The sequence below is a fragment of the Phyllobates terribilis genome, unplaced genomic scaffold, assembly GCF_046119375.1.
Source record: "Phyllobates terribilis strain yellow unplaced genomic scaffold, ASM4611937v1 Scaffold_1__5_contigs__length_1240528914, whole genome shotgun sequence".
NCBI lineage: Eukaryota > Metazoa > Chordata > Amphibia > Anura > Dendrobatidae > Phyllobates > Phyllobates terribilis.
This window is the reverse complement of record NW_027362761.1, coordinates 36,613,846-36,631,981: the sequence shown is the minus strand read 5'-3', so window position 1 is coordinate 36,631,981 and position 18,136 is coordinate 36,613,846. Positions and strand designations below refer to the sequence as shown.

Below are 18,136 nucleotides of genomic sequence, written 5' to 3'. Positions count from 1 at the left end.
AACCTAATTTAAATAGGTGCAGAAATTCTGCAAGATCAAAAGCTCACCATGGGAGCTTAGTCTCAGGGTATGTCAGAGATTTTGGAGCACAAACTGAGTGGAAACTCTTGAAATCCTCCTCAAAAACTAACAGGACTTGATGTGCATAGACCTTAAAGTATGTGCACACTGCGTCTTTCAGCTGGATTCTGTCAGGAATGAACCTTAAAAAGCTGTCTGTAAGCTCTAAAAGTCATGACCATATGATCTGTAATACGCTGTGTTCAACCTTCTGTAATTACCATTTCAGGCTTCAAAAGTCCGTGACATGGCTAAAACAACTGATCTGACCATTCTTCAGATGGCTTCCTATGGAACCATTAACTTATTTGTAGAATTGAAGAAAAAAAAAAAATATGGCGGCAAACTCACTGTAAAAATAAAAATTGCTTCTGGAAAAACAAAGCTGGCATTTTCCTGTAGCTTAAAAAATGGTGCAGGTATGCTATCTTCTAAAAGACAAGCCTGTGTGCCTGTGCCCCAACACTTCGTTTTGGGTCATTGCTCACTGATTTTGCAGGAGTTACATGATGGCTGCAGCTAGTTATTGTATGGCGCAGTGCTAGTGATCGGCTGCTGCGATCGTGTGAATAAAAGGCAGGATGATATCACTGCAAAATACACTACTCAACAAAGTAAAGGGAACACTCAAATAACACATCCTAGATCTGAATGAATTAAATATTCTCATTGAATACTTTGTTCTTTACAAAGTTGAATGTGCTGACAACAAAATCACCCAAAAATCATCAATGGAAATCAAATTTATTAACCAATGGAGGCCTGGATTTGGAGTCACCCCCAAAATTAAAGTGGAAAAACACACTACAGGTTGATCCAACTTTGGTGTAATGTCCTTAAAACAAGTAAAAATGCGGCTCAGTATTGTGTGTGGCCTCCACGTGCCTGTATGACCTCCCTACAACGCCAGGGCATGCTCCTGATGAGGTTGAGAATGGTCTCCTGTGGGATCTCCTCCCAGACCTGGACTAAAGCATCCTCCAACTCCTGGACAGTCTGTGGTGCAACGTGACGTTGGTGGATGGAGCGAGACATGATGTCCCAGATGTGCTCAATCGGATTCAGGTCTGGGGAACGGGCGGGCCAGCCCATAGCTTCAATGCCTTCATCTTGCAGGAACTGCTGACATACTCCAGCCACATGAGGTCTGGCATTGTCCTGCATTAGGAGGAACCCAGGGCCAACCGAGCCAGCATAAGGTCTCACAAGGGGTCTGAGGATCTCATCTCGGTACCTAATGGCAGTCAGGCAACTTCTGGTGAGCACATGGAGAGCTGTGCGGCCCTCCAAAGAAATGCCACCCCACACCATTACTGACCCACTGCCAAACCTGTCATGCTGAAGGATGTTGCAGGCAGCAGATCGCTCTCCACGGCGTCTCCAGACTCTGTCACGTCTGTCATGTGCTCAGTGTGAACCTGCTTTCATCTGTGAAGAGCACAGGGCGCCAGTGGCAACTTTGCCAATCCTGGTGTTCAGTGGCAAATGCCAAGTGTCCTGCACAGTGTTGGGCTGTGAGTACAATCCCCATCTGTGGACGTCGGGCCCTCATACCACCCTCATGGAGTCGGTTTCTCACCGTTTGTGTAGACACATACACATTTGTGGCCTGCTGGAGGTCATTTTGCAGTGCTCCTCCTGTTCCTCTTTGCACAAAGGCGGAGTTAGCGGTCCTGCTGCTGGGTTGTTGCCCTCCTACGGCCCCCTCTACTTCTCCTGGTGTACTGGCCTGTCTCCTGGTAGCGCCTCCAGCCTCTGGACACTACGCTGACAGACACAGCAAACCTTCTTGCCATAGCTCGCATTGATGTGCCATCCTGGATGAGCTGCACTACCTGAGCAACTTCTGTGGGTTGTAGAGTCCGTCTCATGCTACCACGAGTGTAAGAGCACAACCAACATTCAAAAGTGACCAAAACATCAGCCAAAAAGCATTGGTACTGAGATGTGGTCTGTGGTCCCCACCTGCAGAACCACTCCTTTATTGAGTGTGTCTTGATAATTGCCAATAATTTCCATCTATTGTCTATTCCATTTGCACAACAGCATGTGAAATTGATTGTCAATCAGTGTTGCTTCCTAGGTGGACAGTTTGATTTCACAGAAGTTTGATTTACTTGGAGTTATATTCTGTTTAAGTGTTCCCTTTATTTTTTTGAGCAGTGTAGTTGAGGGTCAAGTTAAGGCTATGTGCCAACAATGCCGAATTGATGCAGATTTTTCCTGAGCGTTTCTGCATCTCTCTGGCAGAAAAAATGATTTTTTTTTTCCTGCCAGGGAGCAGCGTTTTTGCATGCTTTTCCACATGCGTTTTGTCAAGCACTTTTTCCAAGTGAATTTTGAGCATCAGTTGGAAAAGTTGATCACACAATATAAACTGGTATGGATTTATATTGTGTGACCAAGCTATGATGCTGTAAATGCAGCATCAATATTAAAAAAATAAAAATACATTATACTTACCTTCCCGGCGGCCCCCGGTCTCTTTCTCCGGTGTCGTGCTCTGTTCTCGGCATCCTGCGGTGGTGTCATTTAGTCATGTGACAGGTCATGCGACCATCACATGACTAAATGACATCACCGCAGGTCCTTTCAGAACACCACAGGACGCAGAGGACCGAGCACGCCACCGGAGAGCTAAGTATAATGTGTTTGTTTTTTTTATACTAATGGTACCCGGGTCAGATGAGTCTCCTCTTCTCCAGACCCGGGTACCATCCGCGCATTGAACTGCATAACATCCGCATGTATACATGCGGATGTTATGCGGTTCAATGCAAGTCAATTTCGGCGATTTCAGCCCGATTATGCACAAGAAATGGTAATGCTGCGGATTTTTCCGCAATGATAATCCGCAGCAGAAATTTCCGCAGATTATCATTGGGAAACATGGCAGACAACTTAACAAGCGTTTTTATTGCTTTTTCGTGGCGGAGATGGCGCCCCGGAAATGCATTAAATCCGCATCGTGGGCACACAGCCCATGTCTTCTTTCTTGTGCTCCTGAAGTTTAACAGCTCACACCTAAAGCATCGATGTCCAAACTGTAGCCTCTCCGATGCTGCTTTGCCCCGGCAGTATCAGTGCAGTGCAGGGCACAGTAGCTACTCGTATCCAGCGATCTGGCCATTGTCAGAGTAGCACTTGCAGACTGTATAGCTAACAGCTTGCAAGCATGCTCTCATTGTCTACGAAACTGGCCCCACTAACCTAAACAATGATCAGTCGACAATAGAATGAATTCCTCTATTCTTGAAAGTGGAGAGGATTTTTAATAAGAGGTAAATTGCAAAGTTTATAAGTAAGGTACTTCCTGATTTTAACCATTTAAGTTGACATAACAAGACCTCATTGTAATCATATGCTGAGTATGTTAATGCTGTTGAGAGATAGAGATTTTATAAATATATATATATGAGAGAATATATCTATCTTCTTCATACATACAGTTGTGCTCAAAAGTTTACATACCTCGGCAGAATTTTTCCTTTCTTGGCCTTGTTTCAGAGAATATGAATGATAGCTTAAAAAACTTTTTCTCCACTCATGGTTATTGGTTGGGTGAAGCCATTTATTGTCAAACTACTGTGTTTTCTCTTAATGACAACCAAAAACATCCAAATGACCCTGATCACAAGTTCATATACCCTGGTGATTTTGGCCTGATAACATGCACAGAATTTGACGCAAATGGGTTTGAATGGCTACTAAAGGTAACATCCTCACCTATGACTTGTTTGCTTGTAATCAGTGTGTGTGCATAAAAGCTGAGTGAGTTTCTGGGATCCAGACAGACTCTTGCATCTTTCATCCAGCCACTGACGTTTCTGTATTGTGAGTCATGGGGAAAGCAAAAGAATTGTCAACGAATCTGCGGGAAAAGATAGTTGACCTGTATAACACAGGAAAGGGATACAAAAAAAATATCCAAGGAATTAACAATGCCAGTCCACAGCATTCAAACTGTGATTCACAAATGGAAAATCAGGGGCTCTGTAACCAAACCACGGTCAGGCAGACCAACAAAAATTTCGGCTTCAACTGCCAGGATAATTGTTCGGGATGCAAAGAAGAACCCACAAATAAAATCATCTGAAATTCAGGACTCTCTGAAAACTGGCGGTGTGGCTGTTTCAAGATGCACAATAAGGAAGCACTTGAAGAAAAATGGGCTGCATGGTCGAGTCGTCAGAAGAAAGCCATTACTGAACAAATGCGAAGTATCTCGCCTACAATAAGCCAAACAGCACAGAGACAAGCCTCCAAACTTCTGGAACAAGGTAATTTGGAGTGATGAGACCAAAATTTAACTTTTTGGCCACAACCATAAACGTTACATTTTGGAGAGAGGTCAACAAGGCCTATGATGAAAGGAACACCATTCCTACAGTAAAGCACGGAGGTGGATCGCTGATGTTCTGGGGATGTGTGAGCTACAAAGGCACAGAAAACTTGGTAAAAGTTGAAGGAAAGATGAATGCAGCATGTTATTAGCAAATACTGGAGGCAAATTTGCACTCATCAGCCCAGAAGATGCGCATGGGACGTACTTGGACGTTCCAACATGACAACGATCTAAAACACAAGGCCAGGTCGACCTGTCATTGGCTACAGCAGAACAAAGTGAAGGTTCTGGAGTGGCCATCTCAGTCTCCTGTCCTCAATATCATTGAGCTACTCTGGGGAGATCTCAAGCGCGCAGTTCATGCTACACAGCCCAGGAATTTACAGGAACTGGAGGCTTTTTGCCAAGAAGAATGGGCAGCTTTACCTTCTGAGAAAATAAAGAACCTCATCCACAACTACCACAAAAGACTTCAAGCTGTCATTGATGTTAGAGGCGGCAATACCCGGTATTAAGAACTGGGGTATGTGAACTTCTGATCAGGGTTATTTGGATGTTTTTTGGTTGTCATTAAGATTTAAAAAGAGAAAAGACAGTAGTTTGACAATAAATGGCTTCACACAACCAATAACCATGAGTGGAGAAAGTGTTTTTATCATTCATATTCTCTGAAACAAAGCCAAGAAATGAAAAATTCTGCCGGGGTATGTCAACTTTTGAGCACAACTGTATAAGGTTGAAACATGCAAATAAGTATTGTGCTTTCTTTCTTTTCGGTAGTACTATTTTGCTGAACAATGCATGAGTAGAATAAATATTCCAATTTCAATATATTTTTTTTGCCTTGCAGATTTAAAATCATGGCAGGCCAAAGGATGACCCGTGACACTTTTGATGCAGTAGTACAAGACAAAATGAAAAGATACCATGTTACCATGGACCAAGCCATGACAGATACTCTACGGGAGTTGGAGGGTGAGTAATTTTAACGATAATGGTGCTTACTAAATATTTCTTTATTTGACGTTTTGACACTACTTTGTGATAATTAATAGGTGAAAAAAACACTTCGATCAGCATGTCAAATTGACTGCATCCAAAAACTCTCTTGGTTAATAGCCATGCTGTCATAAAGTGAAACATTTTACGGTGTTGTGCAGCCCTTGGCAATGAAAATGCTTTTGGCTGCAGTCAGTTTAAAAGCTATGCTGATGTTGGTGAGGTTTTCAGGTAACCATGCATATCCTTCTCAGAGCCCACAGCTTCAGTCACAATTTTTCCTTTTTCTGTTGTTTGAAAAGGTGCCTCTTCCCTTTGTTAAAGACTAAGATGCTGGGGTTACCATATGTCGTGTCCCTGACTTTGATGTGGCGCCAGAAAGTTGGAGCCAGATTGATGAAGAGTACTGTTTGTCACTCATTAAGTCCATGCCTCAGAGACTGCAAGCTGTTATTAAAGCCAGAGGTGGTGCAACAAAATACTAGTGATGTACTGGGAGTGGTGTTTTGTGTTTGTTTTTCCATGATTCCATAATTTTTTCCCTCTGCTTGGTCTGAAAAAAAATTACCTTTACGGAGTACCACATTTTTAATTTTGATTTCTTTTAGTGTTTCTTAAAGCCATAAAGTTGCCATTTGAGATGACTTTAGTTTTGTGCCATGTCTCTGATCTGCTTTTTTTCAACAACGTTAAACAACTGAATGAACATCCTTTGAGCCCGGTGATTCCATAATTTTTTCCAGGGGGTTGTATACATATCAGTGCCTCAGCACTGCGATGTATAGCACAGGCGATCGGACGATCGCAACTTCAATTCTCCTAAGGGGAATATTAAATAAAGTAAAAAAAGTTTTTAAAAATATGAAAAACATAAAAAGAAACACTAGTTTAAATCAACCCCCCCCTTTTGCCCCATTGAGGATAAAACAATTAAAGGGAACCTGTCACCAGAAAAAAACTATTAACTTGCAAATATGGTATTCTTAACCTTGCCCGGCGCCTGCACTTAGCCTAATGATGCAGGGAGAAAATGAGTTTGTCACCATGCCCCCGGCCTGCCTTAATTTGGGCATGCTGGCTGTAATGGAAACCGGAACGCTGCATGGGGAATAAAGTTCATTTTCAAAAAAACTGAAACTCCATAATTACTTTTTTTTATTTTATTGCAGTTAAATTCTAAAAGGTGATCAAAACATTGTATCTACCCCAAAATGGTATCCTGTAAAACGTCAGCTCAGGGCGCAATGAATGAGCTCTCTTATAGCCCCATATTCTGAAAAATGGAGATGTTGCATCTCTTAGAAAATGGTGACAAAAGCAAAAAAAAAAACAAAAAACGTTCATGCAATTTTTTTTTCCTACCACTTAAATAAAAAAAAAAAAAAAAAAATAAAAAAAAAAAATATATTATTTATTATTAGAACGCCATTTATTCCATGGCGCTTTACATGTGAAAAAGGGGTATAATACAAGAACAATTACAATAATCTTGAACACAATGTGACAGCGACTGGTACAGGAGGAGCGAGGACCCTGCCCACGAGGGCTCACAATCTACGAGGGATGGATGAGGATACAGTAGGTGTTTATCTGCGTACTCATACTCACTTGTAGAATCATATTATCCAGTCAGTTTTACCATAGAGTGAACATGGTAAATAAAAAGAAAAGAAAAAAAACATTGTGGAATTGCACTTTTTTTTTGCAATTTCACCGCACTTGGACTTTTTTTTCCCCGTTTTCCAGTACACTGTATGGTAAAATCAATGGTGTCATTTAAAATTACAACTTGTCCCGCAAAAAAAATACAGCCCTCATACGGCTATATTGACAGAAAAAAAAAAAAAAAAATGATGGCTCATGGAAGGAGGGGAGGAGAAAATGGGAACTGAGCTGCGCAGTAGACTAGTTGGACAGTTGGGTCCCTGGCAGCTTTCTACCTGTTCACTGCCTTAGATTGACCTGTCTCTGCCTAAGTGTGCATATAGGCAGAGACCTGTCACTCCATGTCAGCAGGTGAGGAGCTGCCAGGGACCCATCTATTCGACTAGTCTACAGCGCAGCTCAGTCCCCAGCGGGTATTAAAGTGTTTTTCTCTGAAACACCGTAGTCAAACATACCTGGCTGAGATCATACAGCCAGTGTCTGATACAGACTGCCTGTGGATCGGGCACCGTGTATCAGCTGTTGGGTTCACTTTAACCATCTATGTTACCAGCTGAGAAATTGAGTGTATTAAACGGATGATTTTTCCGTAAAGTTCAATGTTTCGCAAAAAAAATAAAATCTTAGAATCCCTTTGGTAATTAGAAGCGTTAAAAAGTTATACCCATATAAAGTGTCTACAGAGCTGCTATTTAGCCTGTTTTAAATAGAATGATGGGCACTGAACAATTACTAATGATACTGTCCCTATTTTCACAGTAAATACTCATTGTTTATTAGCTGCTTTCTTTATACTCTGCTTTTTATTCATTCCGACGTTCACGTCCTGACTCGCACATGTTGGCCATGGATTTTGGTATTATTGTAAATTCATATTATTTGCTTTAATTAGGCCCATCTGCAGCAAGAAGATCAATGAATGACATGGACTCTGGTTACAGAGATGATCGACGGTATCCCATGCGTGACCTTCCTCACAGTTCAATAGACAGAAGCTGGGATATGGAGATGAGAAGAGACAGTCTTTCAGACCTGCCTCATCATGATTTAGATAGGGACCCTTCTGGTGGAAGAAACTTAAATTTTTTGGACAGATGTGTAGAACCAAATCGCCGTATTGGTGAATTCGAAAACTTAAGCTCATTGAACAGAGGAGAATTCTTATCTAGAGATTTGAGACTTGAGCCTAGAAGTTGGGATGTTGACCGCCCTCTTCATGGGCCAGAAATCCTTAGGAATGTACATTCTTCTCAGAGTGGAGGTGGTTTCCAGCCAATGAGAGAGAAGCGAGGCCCTGTAAAACAGCAAGCCCAGAGGTTAGATAATAAAGCTAGTGATTTTCGCAGCAAAAATGAAGAATTTAACTTGCGCATTGTGAAATGGGCCAAATTTTCTTCTCAGGATGTTGATTTGGAGGCTCTGAATCAGCGCAAGCCTCTGTTCAGAGCGCCGACTGAATCGTGTAAGATTATGCTGGATTGTTTTAAAGGCCAAATGTCGTCATATTACAGAGAGATGTGCTTTTCTAATGTAAAATCTGTATATCCTACTGCATTGAAGAGTCCCAAAATTGACAATGAACTGTTGGATTTGTTGATGGCAACAAGAACTGTGACAACCAAGAATGATTTTTTTAAAGTGATCAAACCATTTGACAAGGACATGATGATGATCCAGCAGCGTTTGCTAAAATGTGCAGCACCCTTGCTGCTTGCCTCGAACATGTTTGAGCTGAAGTATTTCTGTATGGACCCAAGAGAGCTACAAAGCGCCCTGAAGAGCACTGTATCAATGTGCCAGAAGTCTATGGTTCTGATAGGTCAGACATTTGCGTTGATTTCCGCTGCCAGACAGAATAATATCCTTCAAGTACTGGGTGTCCATGATTCAAGTCTGTATCCTCAAGATTATCCAAATTTCAAGAACTTTTTTCTTTTTGGAAGTGATTTCATTTTCCAATTGAAAAAATGGCTAAGAAACAAAGCCAATAAACTAACCTTAAAATCCACAACTAAGCCAGCGGTTAACACTGTAAAGGTTGTAAAGACAGAAAAAGTAAAGACATCAAGTGCTACATCAAGTGAAGGTTAGTTCCTCAATAATTCTGCAATAGTAAATATAGGCTATTGTCTGAAATTGCCATTGACTTTCTATCAGGCTTTTCCCCAACTGTTTTAAAAAAAAAATAAAAAATCTTGCACATCTTTCACCACATTTATTTTTTTTTTATTTTTCACAAATTCCTTAACTTTTTATAAATTATTTTTATTTATTATAATAAATGCACAGTTCTCCATTCCTACTGTCATGTCCCCCCCCCCCCCTATTGTTCCAAAGCAGTCATAAGAGAAAAACAAAAAAAAAGCTATAGTTTGTATGCCGCTCCTATTCAGGGCTATGTACCTCAATGGTTGGACTACAAAGAAGTCTAGTATAAAGTCTGATGCTGTATGGCAGTAGTTGAGCAATAAGTAGCAGTAGAAATTGCTTTGTAATATTTGGAAAAAATATTTAACATTTGTGTGTCCGAGTGGTGTGATGAAAGCTGTCCTATTGTCAGTTTGAGTTAGAAGCTCCTAAAATTCTCTCTTACATTAAAGGCAAAGCTGCTGATCCGAAAGTTGTTGCTTCTATTGATAAACTTCTCGAAAATGCAAAGAAAGGAAACCAGGCTGATAAAGAAAAGTCTCCATTTTGGTAAGGACTTATAGTATCACATGCAGATCTTTGCATACAAAGCAAAACTATATGGAGTCAGTGGGTTGATGGCATATTACTAGGAAATACCGTTTCTTGATGGCTACTAGGGGTTTGACATAATTCAATGGTGCAAAGCACGGGTGAAATGCTGGGCAGAAGAACTGAAGCACACCTTCATTTAAAGGGTTTTTGCTGTCCCATCTGCAAATAGCATGATGTAGGGGCGAAGAGTCCAGCATTGTATCAAATATATAGTTTTAATAAACTCACGGTCCACCTGCGGCTTATTAACAGTTCTCTGAATATTGTACTCTGTATATCCACACCACTGATTGACCGCTTTTTGCTTGTACACAGAAAGCTGCCAATCGGGTGGGGATATACTGAGCTCATGAATATGGAGGTCAAAATGGCAGCAGGGCAAGTAGTTCTCTAATCATAATGTCCTGATAAATCGCTGGAGTCAGGATCTCGTTCTGCTGCTCTCAGATTAGATGGCAAACACCGGGTGACAGATTCCCTTTAAGGGAATGGGGGATGGCAGCAATTCTGATCTACGCCTCTGTCTACAGTTATGGTTTAATAGTAATATTAACCCCATAGCAACTGCCGATACACATAAAAACAGTGGCAGCTAAGGGGCCGTATTCCCTCATATCGCCTTTTTAAAACTGTGATTAAGAATGAGGTAATAGCCACCCTCCCACCCTGTCTGAAAATCTCTGGGATTTCAGCTACCAGGGGTAGCTGAGACTCTAGAGAACACGATCATGGCTGTTTTTTCCAGTTCCCGATCACTTGATCGCTGTTAAATAATTTCTCTCTCCTCTGACATGATATAACATGTTATAGCAGAGAGAAATGGTTTCCTCAAGCCCTTCACAGTACTTTAGTGCCAGATCCACCCTTCCCCGGCCCCCTTCCTCCTTCTGAAGCAAAATGGCGGGAGCATGCAGAGATCTGCCTGTCGGCAACCGCAGGGATTTTTTTTATTTATTGTACCTGACTTTTCATTACTGTGATAAACCCCATCACAGTGATAAAAAAACCCTGTTTTCAGACAGTGACGACTCCTCTTCCTCCACAGGATCCCACAGTCAAATGGTAGTGGAGTCAGTCGTCACTGATGCATCAGATTCAGGGGGAAATCCGTGGTATCACGACAATTCCCTTTCCCCCTTTTTTATCAGCCCCTGGTATAGAAGTTGATGTAACTAATTTTACCCCCTTTTTGATTTTTTTCCAAATTGTTGTTACCTCAGAAGTCCTACAATTGATTGCCTACCAAACAAATTTATATGCCAAACAATAGATTTTCCAAAAACCCACTATCTTTCATTGCTGTTCATGGATCCCCACAAATGTGAAATAAAACAAGGGTCGCCTGTCATTCCGCCAATTTATCACCTTCAAGCAAACCAAACACAGTATCAAGTTATATAAAATGTGTGAGCGCACATTTCCTCTTCGTGTTCCATTTGTCCAAAGGCGGGGACAGTGATGCCGGTGCTGATTGGTGCTCCGGGGTCACGTGTCACAACAACAGCACAAGTGCTGACACCACTGGAATGGCGCTAGTGCCGGAGATGAGTATTGGCTTTTTTATTTTATCTGGGCCAGACCTTTAGATCAAAAAGGGGTTGTCCAAGTAGTAGCCAACTCCTTTAAATCCACCTCCATGCTATCTTATATGTTTCCAAAGTATAGAAGAAAACTAAGGCATAGATAGGCTTTACTGGTTAACCCCTTTACAACCCAAGGTGGTTTGCACGTTAATGACCAGGCCAATTTTTACAATTCTGACCACTGTCACTTTATGAGGTAATTGCTCTGGAACGCTTCAACGGATCCCCCTGATTCTGAGACTGTTTTTTCGTGACATATTGTACTTCATGATTGTGGTAAAATTTCTTCGATATCACTTGCGTTTATTTGTGAAAAAAAACGAAAATTTGGCAATTTTCAAAATTTGAATTTTTATGCCCTTAAATCGGAGAGATATGTCACACAAAAGAGTTAATAAATAACATTTCCCACATGTCTACTTTACATCAGCACAATTTTGGAACCAAAATTATTTTTTTGGTTAGGGAGCTATAAGGGTTAAAAGTTGACCAGCGATTTCTCATTTTTCCAACAAAATTTACAAAACCATTTTTTTTAGGGACCACATCACATTTGAAGTCACTTTGAGAGGTCTTTATGACAGAAAATACCCAAAAGTGACACCATTCTAAAAACTGCACCCCTCAAGGTGCTCAAAACCACATTCAAGAACTTTAACCCTTCAGGTGCTTCACAGGAATTTTTGGAATGTGGAAGAAAAAAATGAACATTTAACTTTTTTCACAAAAATGTTACTTTAGACCCAATATATTTTATTTTCGCAGGGGTAACAGGAAAAAATGGACCCCAAAATTTGTTGTACAATTTCCCCTGGGCACGCAGATACCCCATATGTGAGGAAAAACCACTGTTTGGGCGCACGGCAGGGCTCGGAAGGGAAGGAGCGCCATTTGACTTTTTGATTGTAAAATTTGCTTGAATAATTTGCGGATGCCATGTTGCGTTTGGAGAGCCCCTGATGTGCCTAAACAGTGGAAACCCCCCCCCCCCCCCACAAGTGACCCCATTTTGGAAACTAGACCCCCCAAGGCACCTATCTAGATGCATAGTGAGAACTTGGAACCCCTAGGTGCTTCACAAATTGATTCGAAAAAATGAAAAAGTATTTTTTTTTCCACTTTTTCATTTTTACGAATCAATTTGTGAAGCACCTAGGGGTTCCAAGTTCTCACTATGCATCTAGATAGGTGCCTTGGGGGGTCTAGTTTCCAAAATGGGGTCACTTGTGGGGGAGCTCCACTGTTTAGGCACATCAGGGGCTCTCCAAGCGCAACATGGTGTCCACTAACAATTTTAGCCGATTTTCCATTCAATTTGTTAGCGGACACCATGTCGCGTTTGGAGAGCCCCTGATGTGCCTAAACAGTGGAGCTCCCCCACAAGTGACCCCATTTTGGAAACTAGACCCCTCAAGGATTTTATTAAGGGGTATAGCGAACATTTTGAACCCAGAGGTACGACACAGAATTTGATAACATTAGGTCATCATATTGAATAAGTTGTCATTACTCTTGAGCGCAAGTGCTCTCTACTTGAGTTTGCATCGGGTACTCAGGTATGCACCATGTATCACGGGTGCTCAAGTGAAATGCTCGAGTCCCCGCCCGCATGTTTCACGGTTATTAGACACCCCCAAAAAAACATGCGGGGATCGCTCGTGCATGGCAGGCAATCCCCGCGAGGTTTTTTTGGCCGCGAAGCATATGGGGCGGAGACTCGAGCACCCGATGCAAACTCAAGTAGCGAGCACTTGCGCTCAACACTAGTCGCCATATCGTCATTTTTTTTTTTTTTTTTACATTGGAAAAAAAAACCAACCCCAGCCCTAGCGTTTATTTTTTATGCCGTTCCTCATGCGGTATAAGTGATGAGATTACTTTATTCTTCGGGTCGGTGCGATTACAGCGATACCAGAATCATATCGGGTTTTTATGATTGACAGCTGTCACACACTAAAAGACACACATTTTGTAAAATCTAGTTTTTGCATCGCCATATTTTGGCCGACAGTCATGTGACGGCTTGTTTTTTGCGGGATCAGTTGACGACGTTATTGGTGCCATTTTCAGGCACGTGACATTTTTTGATCGCTTTCTATTCCAGCTTTTGGGAGGCAGAATAAACAAAAACCAACAATTCAGGAATTGTGTTTTTACATTTTTTTATTCTGTTCCGCGTGTGGTAAAATTGATAAGGCAGCTTTATTTTTCAGGTCAGTACGTTTACAGCGGTACCACATTTATATAGTTTTTCTTTGTTTTGGCGCTTGTACACAGTAAAAGCTATTTTATAGAAAAAATTATTTTTTTGCATTGCTTTATTGAGAGCTATAACTTTTTGACTTTTCGGATGATGGAGCTGTATGGTGGCTTGTTTTTTTGCGGGATGAGATGACGTTTTCAGCGGTACCATTTTTATTTATATTCGTCTTTTTGATCGCGTGTTATTCCATTTTTTGTTTGGCGGTATGATGATAAAGCATTGTTTTTTGCTTTGTTTTTGTGTTGTTTTTTTACAGTGTTCACTGAAGGGGTTAACTAGTGGGACAGTTTTCTAGGTCAGGTCGTTACGGACGCGGCGATACCAAATATGTGTACTTTCTGTTTTTTTTTTTTTTTTTTTTTTTTTTCATAATATTTCTTGATGGGTACATTATATTTTTATTTTTAGTGGATTATTTTTTTTTAGGTTTTTTCACTTTCAGACAGTTTTTTTTACTTTTTTACTTTGTCCCACTATGGGACTTTAACTTTTTTTATTCTGATCGCCTGCATGGCACAGGAATGCAGCACCATCCCTGTGCCATGCAGGCTGTCAGCGCAGGACAGGGAGAAGATAGTTTGGAGATGCACTGCGCATGTCCAAACAATCTTCCTGCTGTCTGGTGACCCGGATGTTGTCATGACTACATCGGGTCGTCATGGCAACACCAGGGAAGCCGCGGCAGACATCGCCGGAAGAGGAGGTGAGTATCGGCGATCACCTCCCCTTGCCTCCGCAATGCTGCGATCGACTTCGATCGCAGCATTGCGGGGGTTAATGTGCTGGGAGTGGTGCAGGACCGCTCCCTGCACATAGTATCGGGTGTCAGCTGTGACAATCAGCTGACACCCGGCGGCAATCGCACCCGCACAGCCTGTGTGCGCGCGATCGCCATGACGTACTAATACGGGTCAGGCTCTTAAAGCCCAGGGCACAGACGCGTATTAGTACGTCATGGGCTTTAAAGGGGTTAAAGGAGTAATTAGATTCTCAAGACTCTGCTTTTTCATCTATACTTCCTGTGAATTGTTTTGGGTAGATGCTTCTGGGCGACTGCTAAACTGGTCTGTCCTGCACACTGATATTTAATATATACTGATCCCGTGTTCGCCTGCTTATAGCACATCCTCCCCACCCCCGTACCGTCCAAGGTGAGCGGCTCTGTCTTGGATTGGTACCAATGTATCTTGAAGGCTGAGTTCCCCCCCCCCTCAGCCACGCTATTTTTTTTTTTTTTTGTCTGATTCATGACGGCTATGAGATCACACTGTTTCTGAAGCTAACTACACGAAGCATGATACAGTAGAATGTAGGAATTGTTAAAGGTCATAGTTTGTGCCAACCCGATCTGAAGTTTCTGTGGATCTTGTTTTTATGAATGGATTTACTATTAAAAAAAAGTCAGCAGCTTCCTTCATTAGCTGTTTTTTTTTTTTCTTTCAGGTTCTTGTTTGATGAGGGAAGCAATGAGTATAAATATTATCGTCAAAAGTTCGTAGAGTTTCAGAAATCCAAAGATCAAATACACACACAGAGCACCCAGACAAAAAAATGTAAGCGAACTCCTGAAGAGTTGGCTTGTGAGTCAGTGAGGGCAATGCTGTATGCAAAGAAGGCACAAGCTGTGAAGAGGAGGCTCTCCAAGACCTTGGCCTTCTCAAGAAAGCGAAAGCAGGCCAAACTTAAGAGCCGTAAGGCAAAGGCATCTCCTACTGTTAAAGCGGAAAAGATTATCAAAACGCAGAAACCGCTTGAAATCATACCATCAACTGAGGCAACGACCGAAAAATCTTCCTGTGAATTAGATGTAAAATCACAGGAAACACCAGCACAATGCTCGGAGATTACAGAAGTTCAAAAAGATGACGAATTACAAGAGGATAAAGAATCATTACTAGAAGAAGGTTTGAAGCGATTTCTTCTTAAATTTGTGTTTTGATTTTTAAATTGTAGCTGACTTATTTTACTCCTGGGTGATCGGGTGATTTTCTGTCTTTTCCATTCATTTTATTATATGATGTACTGGCAAACACAGAAAAAAAATAAGTGTGATCAAATGGCCGGGGGGAGAGGAGAGGGTAACCTTGCAATGCTGCTATTTTGCTTTTATTATGGCCTTTATTTTGCAGTTAAATGTACCTGGCAACATAATTATTCAGGTGAGTACAATTATGGCAATACCAGGCTTGTATTGTTTTTCTACAGTACAGTGAGGTCTTAATGAGTTTTTGATTTTGCATATCTTGGCTGGGCAAAAAAATAAAATACAACATCTTACAATTTCAGCAAAGTGGATGGGGTTTATAAAAATCTCTATACCCATTTTGATTTTCCTTTTTTATTTTTTTGTGTGCATTTAAACCACATGTAGTTTACACGTGAATGTAACAATACATTTTTGTCAAAGCCAAATACCAGGAAGTAGCAAAAACAAAGCAGCTTAATTTAAAACATGACCAAAAAGATACAATCTGCAGCATCAAACGCACATTTAAAAAAGAAAAACACAAACTCCAGAACGCACTGGAAAAAAAACGCAACTAACTCAGTTTAGCTAATGTGTTTATATATACTGTTGACAATCTGCAATATCAAAAACTCACCACAAAGCCTTAAGTGTTGAAAAAACATTCAGAAACTTTAACTTTTTTTTTTCACCATTTTGAGACCTTTTAAAGGGGTATTCCCGTATCCAATATCCTATCCCAGTATGGAGTAGATGTAATAATATTAGCAAACTCCAGTTAGAAATATAGTGTAGTTCTTCTGATTTGCTATGTTCCTCACCCCATGTGCAGGGCATTGCAGCAGCTTAGATATCCATGGTTATGACCACTAACTAACTTTCACTATATGAGTGGTTGTAACCATGGATACCTAAACTACTGCAGTGCCCTCTACATGGGGTAAACGACATGGCTTATCAGAAGAACTATACTACGTTTGTAATTGGAGGTATTTGCTAATATTGTTATTACACCTAATACATATTGGGATAGGATTTTGGACATGGGAATACCCATTCATGTTAGTCTTCTGTCATTGGAGTACACGAGATGTTTATACACTTTTGGGATTAGTGCGACAACTGAAACTGCAATATATATCTGTATTGCACAGGTTAATCAATTTTTATATTTCAACTAGACTTTTATGGGCGAGGTGATACCAAATGTGTTTTTTTTTTTTTTTTACACCTTCCCGAATGGGCAATTTCAAATTTTTGCTGATGTGGTTGCTCAGCTAATGAGACTTCGCCAAAGCCAGGGAGATAATAGGTATAGGGATAGGTGGGGAAAAGGGGTGTGATTTGAACATTTAATTTCTTTATTTGTAATATCTTTTTAGGCTACGTGCCCACTATGCGTTTTTGCCGTGGAATTTCCGCAGCGAAAACGCTTGGTAATACGTGCCCCATGGTCCCCAATGATAATCCACATGTGCTGTGCACATGCTGCGGAAATTTCCGCTGCGGATTATCATTGCGGAAAAATCCGCAGCATGTCCATTAATTTTGCGGACACGCAGCGTAATTGCCACCATTGACTTGCATTGAAACGCATAATATCCGTGTCAGTACATTTGTACACACAAATATTATGCGTTTCTATGTGCGGATGGTACCCGGGTTTGGAGAAGAGGAGACTCCTCCAGACTCTGGTACCATAGAACCAGTAAAAAAATAAATAAAATAAAAAATATTATACTTGCCTTCCGATGGCCCCTGGTGTTTTCTCCGCTCCGTCTGGTCTGTTGTATGGGTCGCGGTGGTGTGAAGGACCTGCCATGACGTCATTGAGTCATGTGACCTGACACGTGATTTAATGACGTCACCGCAGGTCCTTCACACCACTGTGACCCATACAACAGACCAGATGGAGCGGAGAAAACACCAGGGGCCATCGGAAGGCAAGTATAATCTTTTATTTTTTTTTACCATTCTTATTCTTTTCTTTTTTTTTTTAAACTATTACTTCATCACACTATATAAATCCATGCCGGTTGCATGGATTTATATAGTGTGACCAAATTGTCAAGCACTTTGCCAAGTGATGTCAAGCGCTTTTCCAAGCCATTTTAGCAACCCACATGCAGAAATGCATGCAAAAACGCTTGACAAACTCTTCTACCTGGCAGGGAAAAACGCATGTAAAATCTGCATGCGTTTTTCCTGCCAGGGAAAAGCGGAAAAAATATGCAGCATTTCTGCATCGTGGGCACTTTACCTTATTAAAACATTAAAATAAGCTTTATAAGGCTAAGGTGGATGGGTTCTTTTACCTTTTTTTTTTTTTTTTTGATACCCTGCAGTTGGCTGATCGCTTGATCTGCTATATACAGGGCTGCCACTATAAAAATTTCAGGGCCCTATACTGGCAAAACTTTTGGGTCCCCCTGAGTCTCCGCCTCCACCCCTCGAATGTTCCACAATCCCACTGCCCACTCTTGGGAAACTCCACTTCTGCACCATTGCCTTAC

At 41.2% G+C, this 18,136-nt stretch overlaps 1 protein-coding gene across 3 annotated transcripts in view; it reads left to right on the top strand.

Annotated features, from left to right (window-relative positions):
• Positions 1 to 18,136, top strand: part of SUGP2 (SURP and G-patch domain containing 2) — a 31,070-nt gene that overhangs the window by 1,341 nt on the left and 11,593 nt on the right. For 2 of the 3 annotated variants that reach the window (XM_073661031.1, XM_073661025.1), the window contains exons 2-6: positions 5,256 to 5,380; positions 7,962 to 9,155; positions 9,670 to 9,766; positions 15,101 to 15,561; positions 15,787 to 15,816. In XM_073661031.1, coding sequence (XP_073517132.1) covers positions 5,266 to 5,380; positions 7,962 to 9,155; positions 9,670 to 9,766; positions 15,101 to 15,561; positions 15,787 to 15,816 — 1,897 coding nt within the window. In that variant the 5' untranslated portion in view covers positions 5,256 to 5,265. The remainder of the gene's footprint in view (positions 1 to 5,255; positions 5,381 to 7,961; positions 9,156 to 9,669; positions 9,767 to 15,100; positions 15,562 to 15,786; positions 15,817 to 18,136) is intronic. The other variant, XM_073661030.1, reaches the window with a different exon arrangement.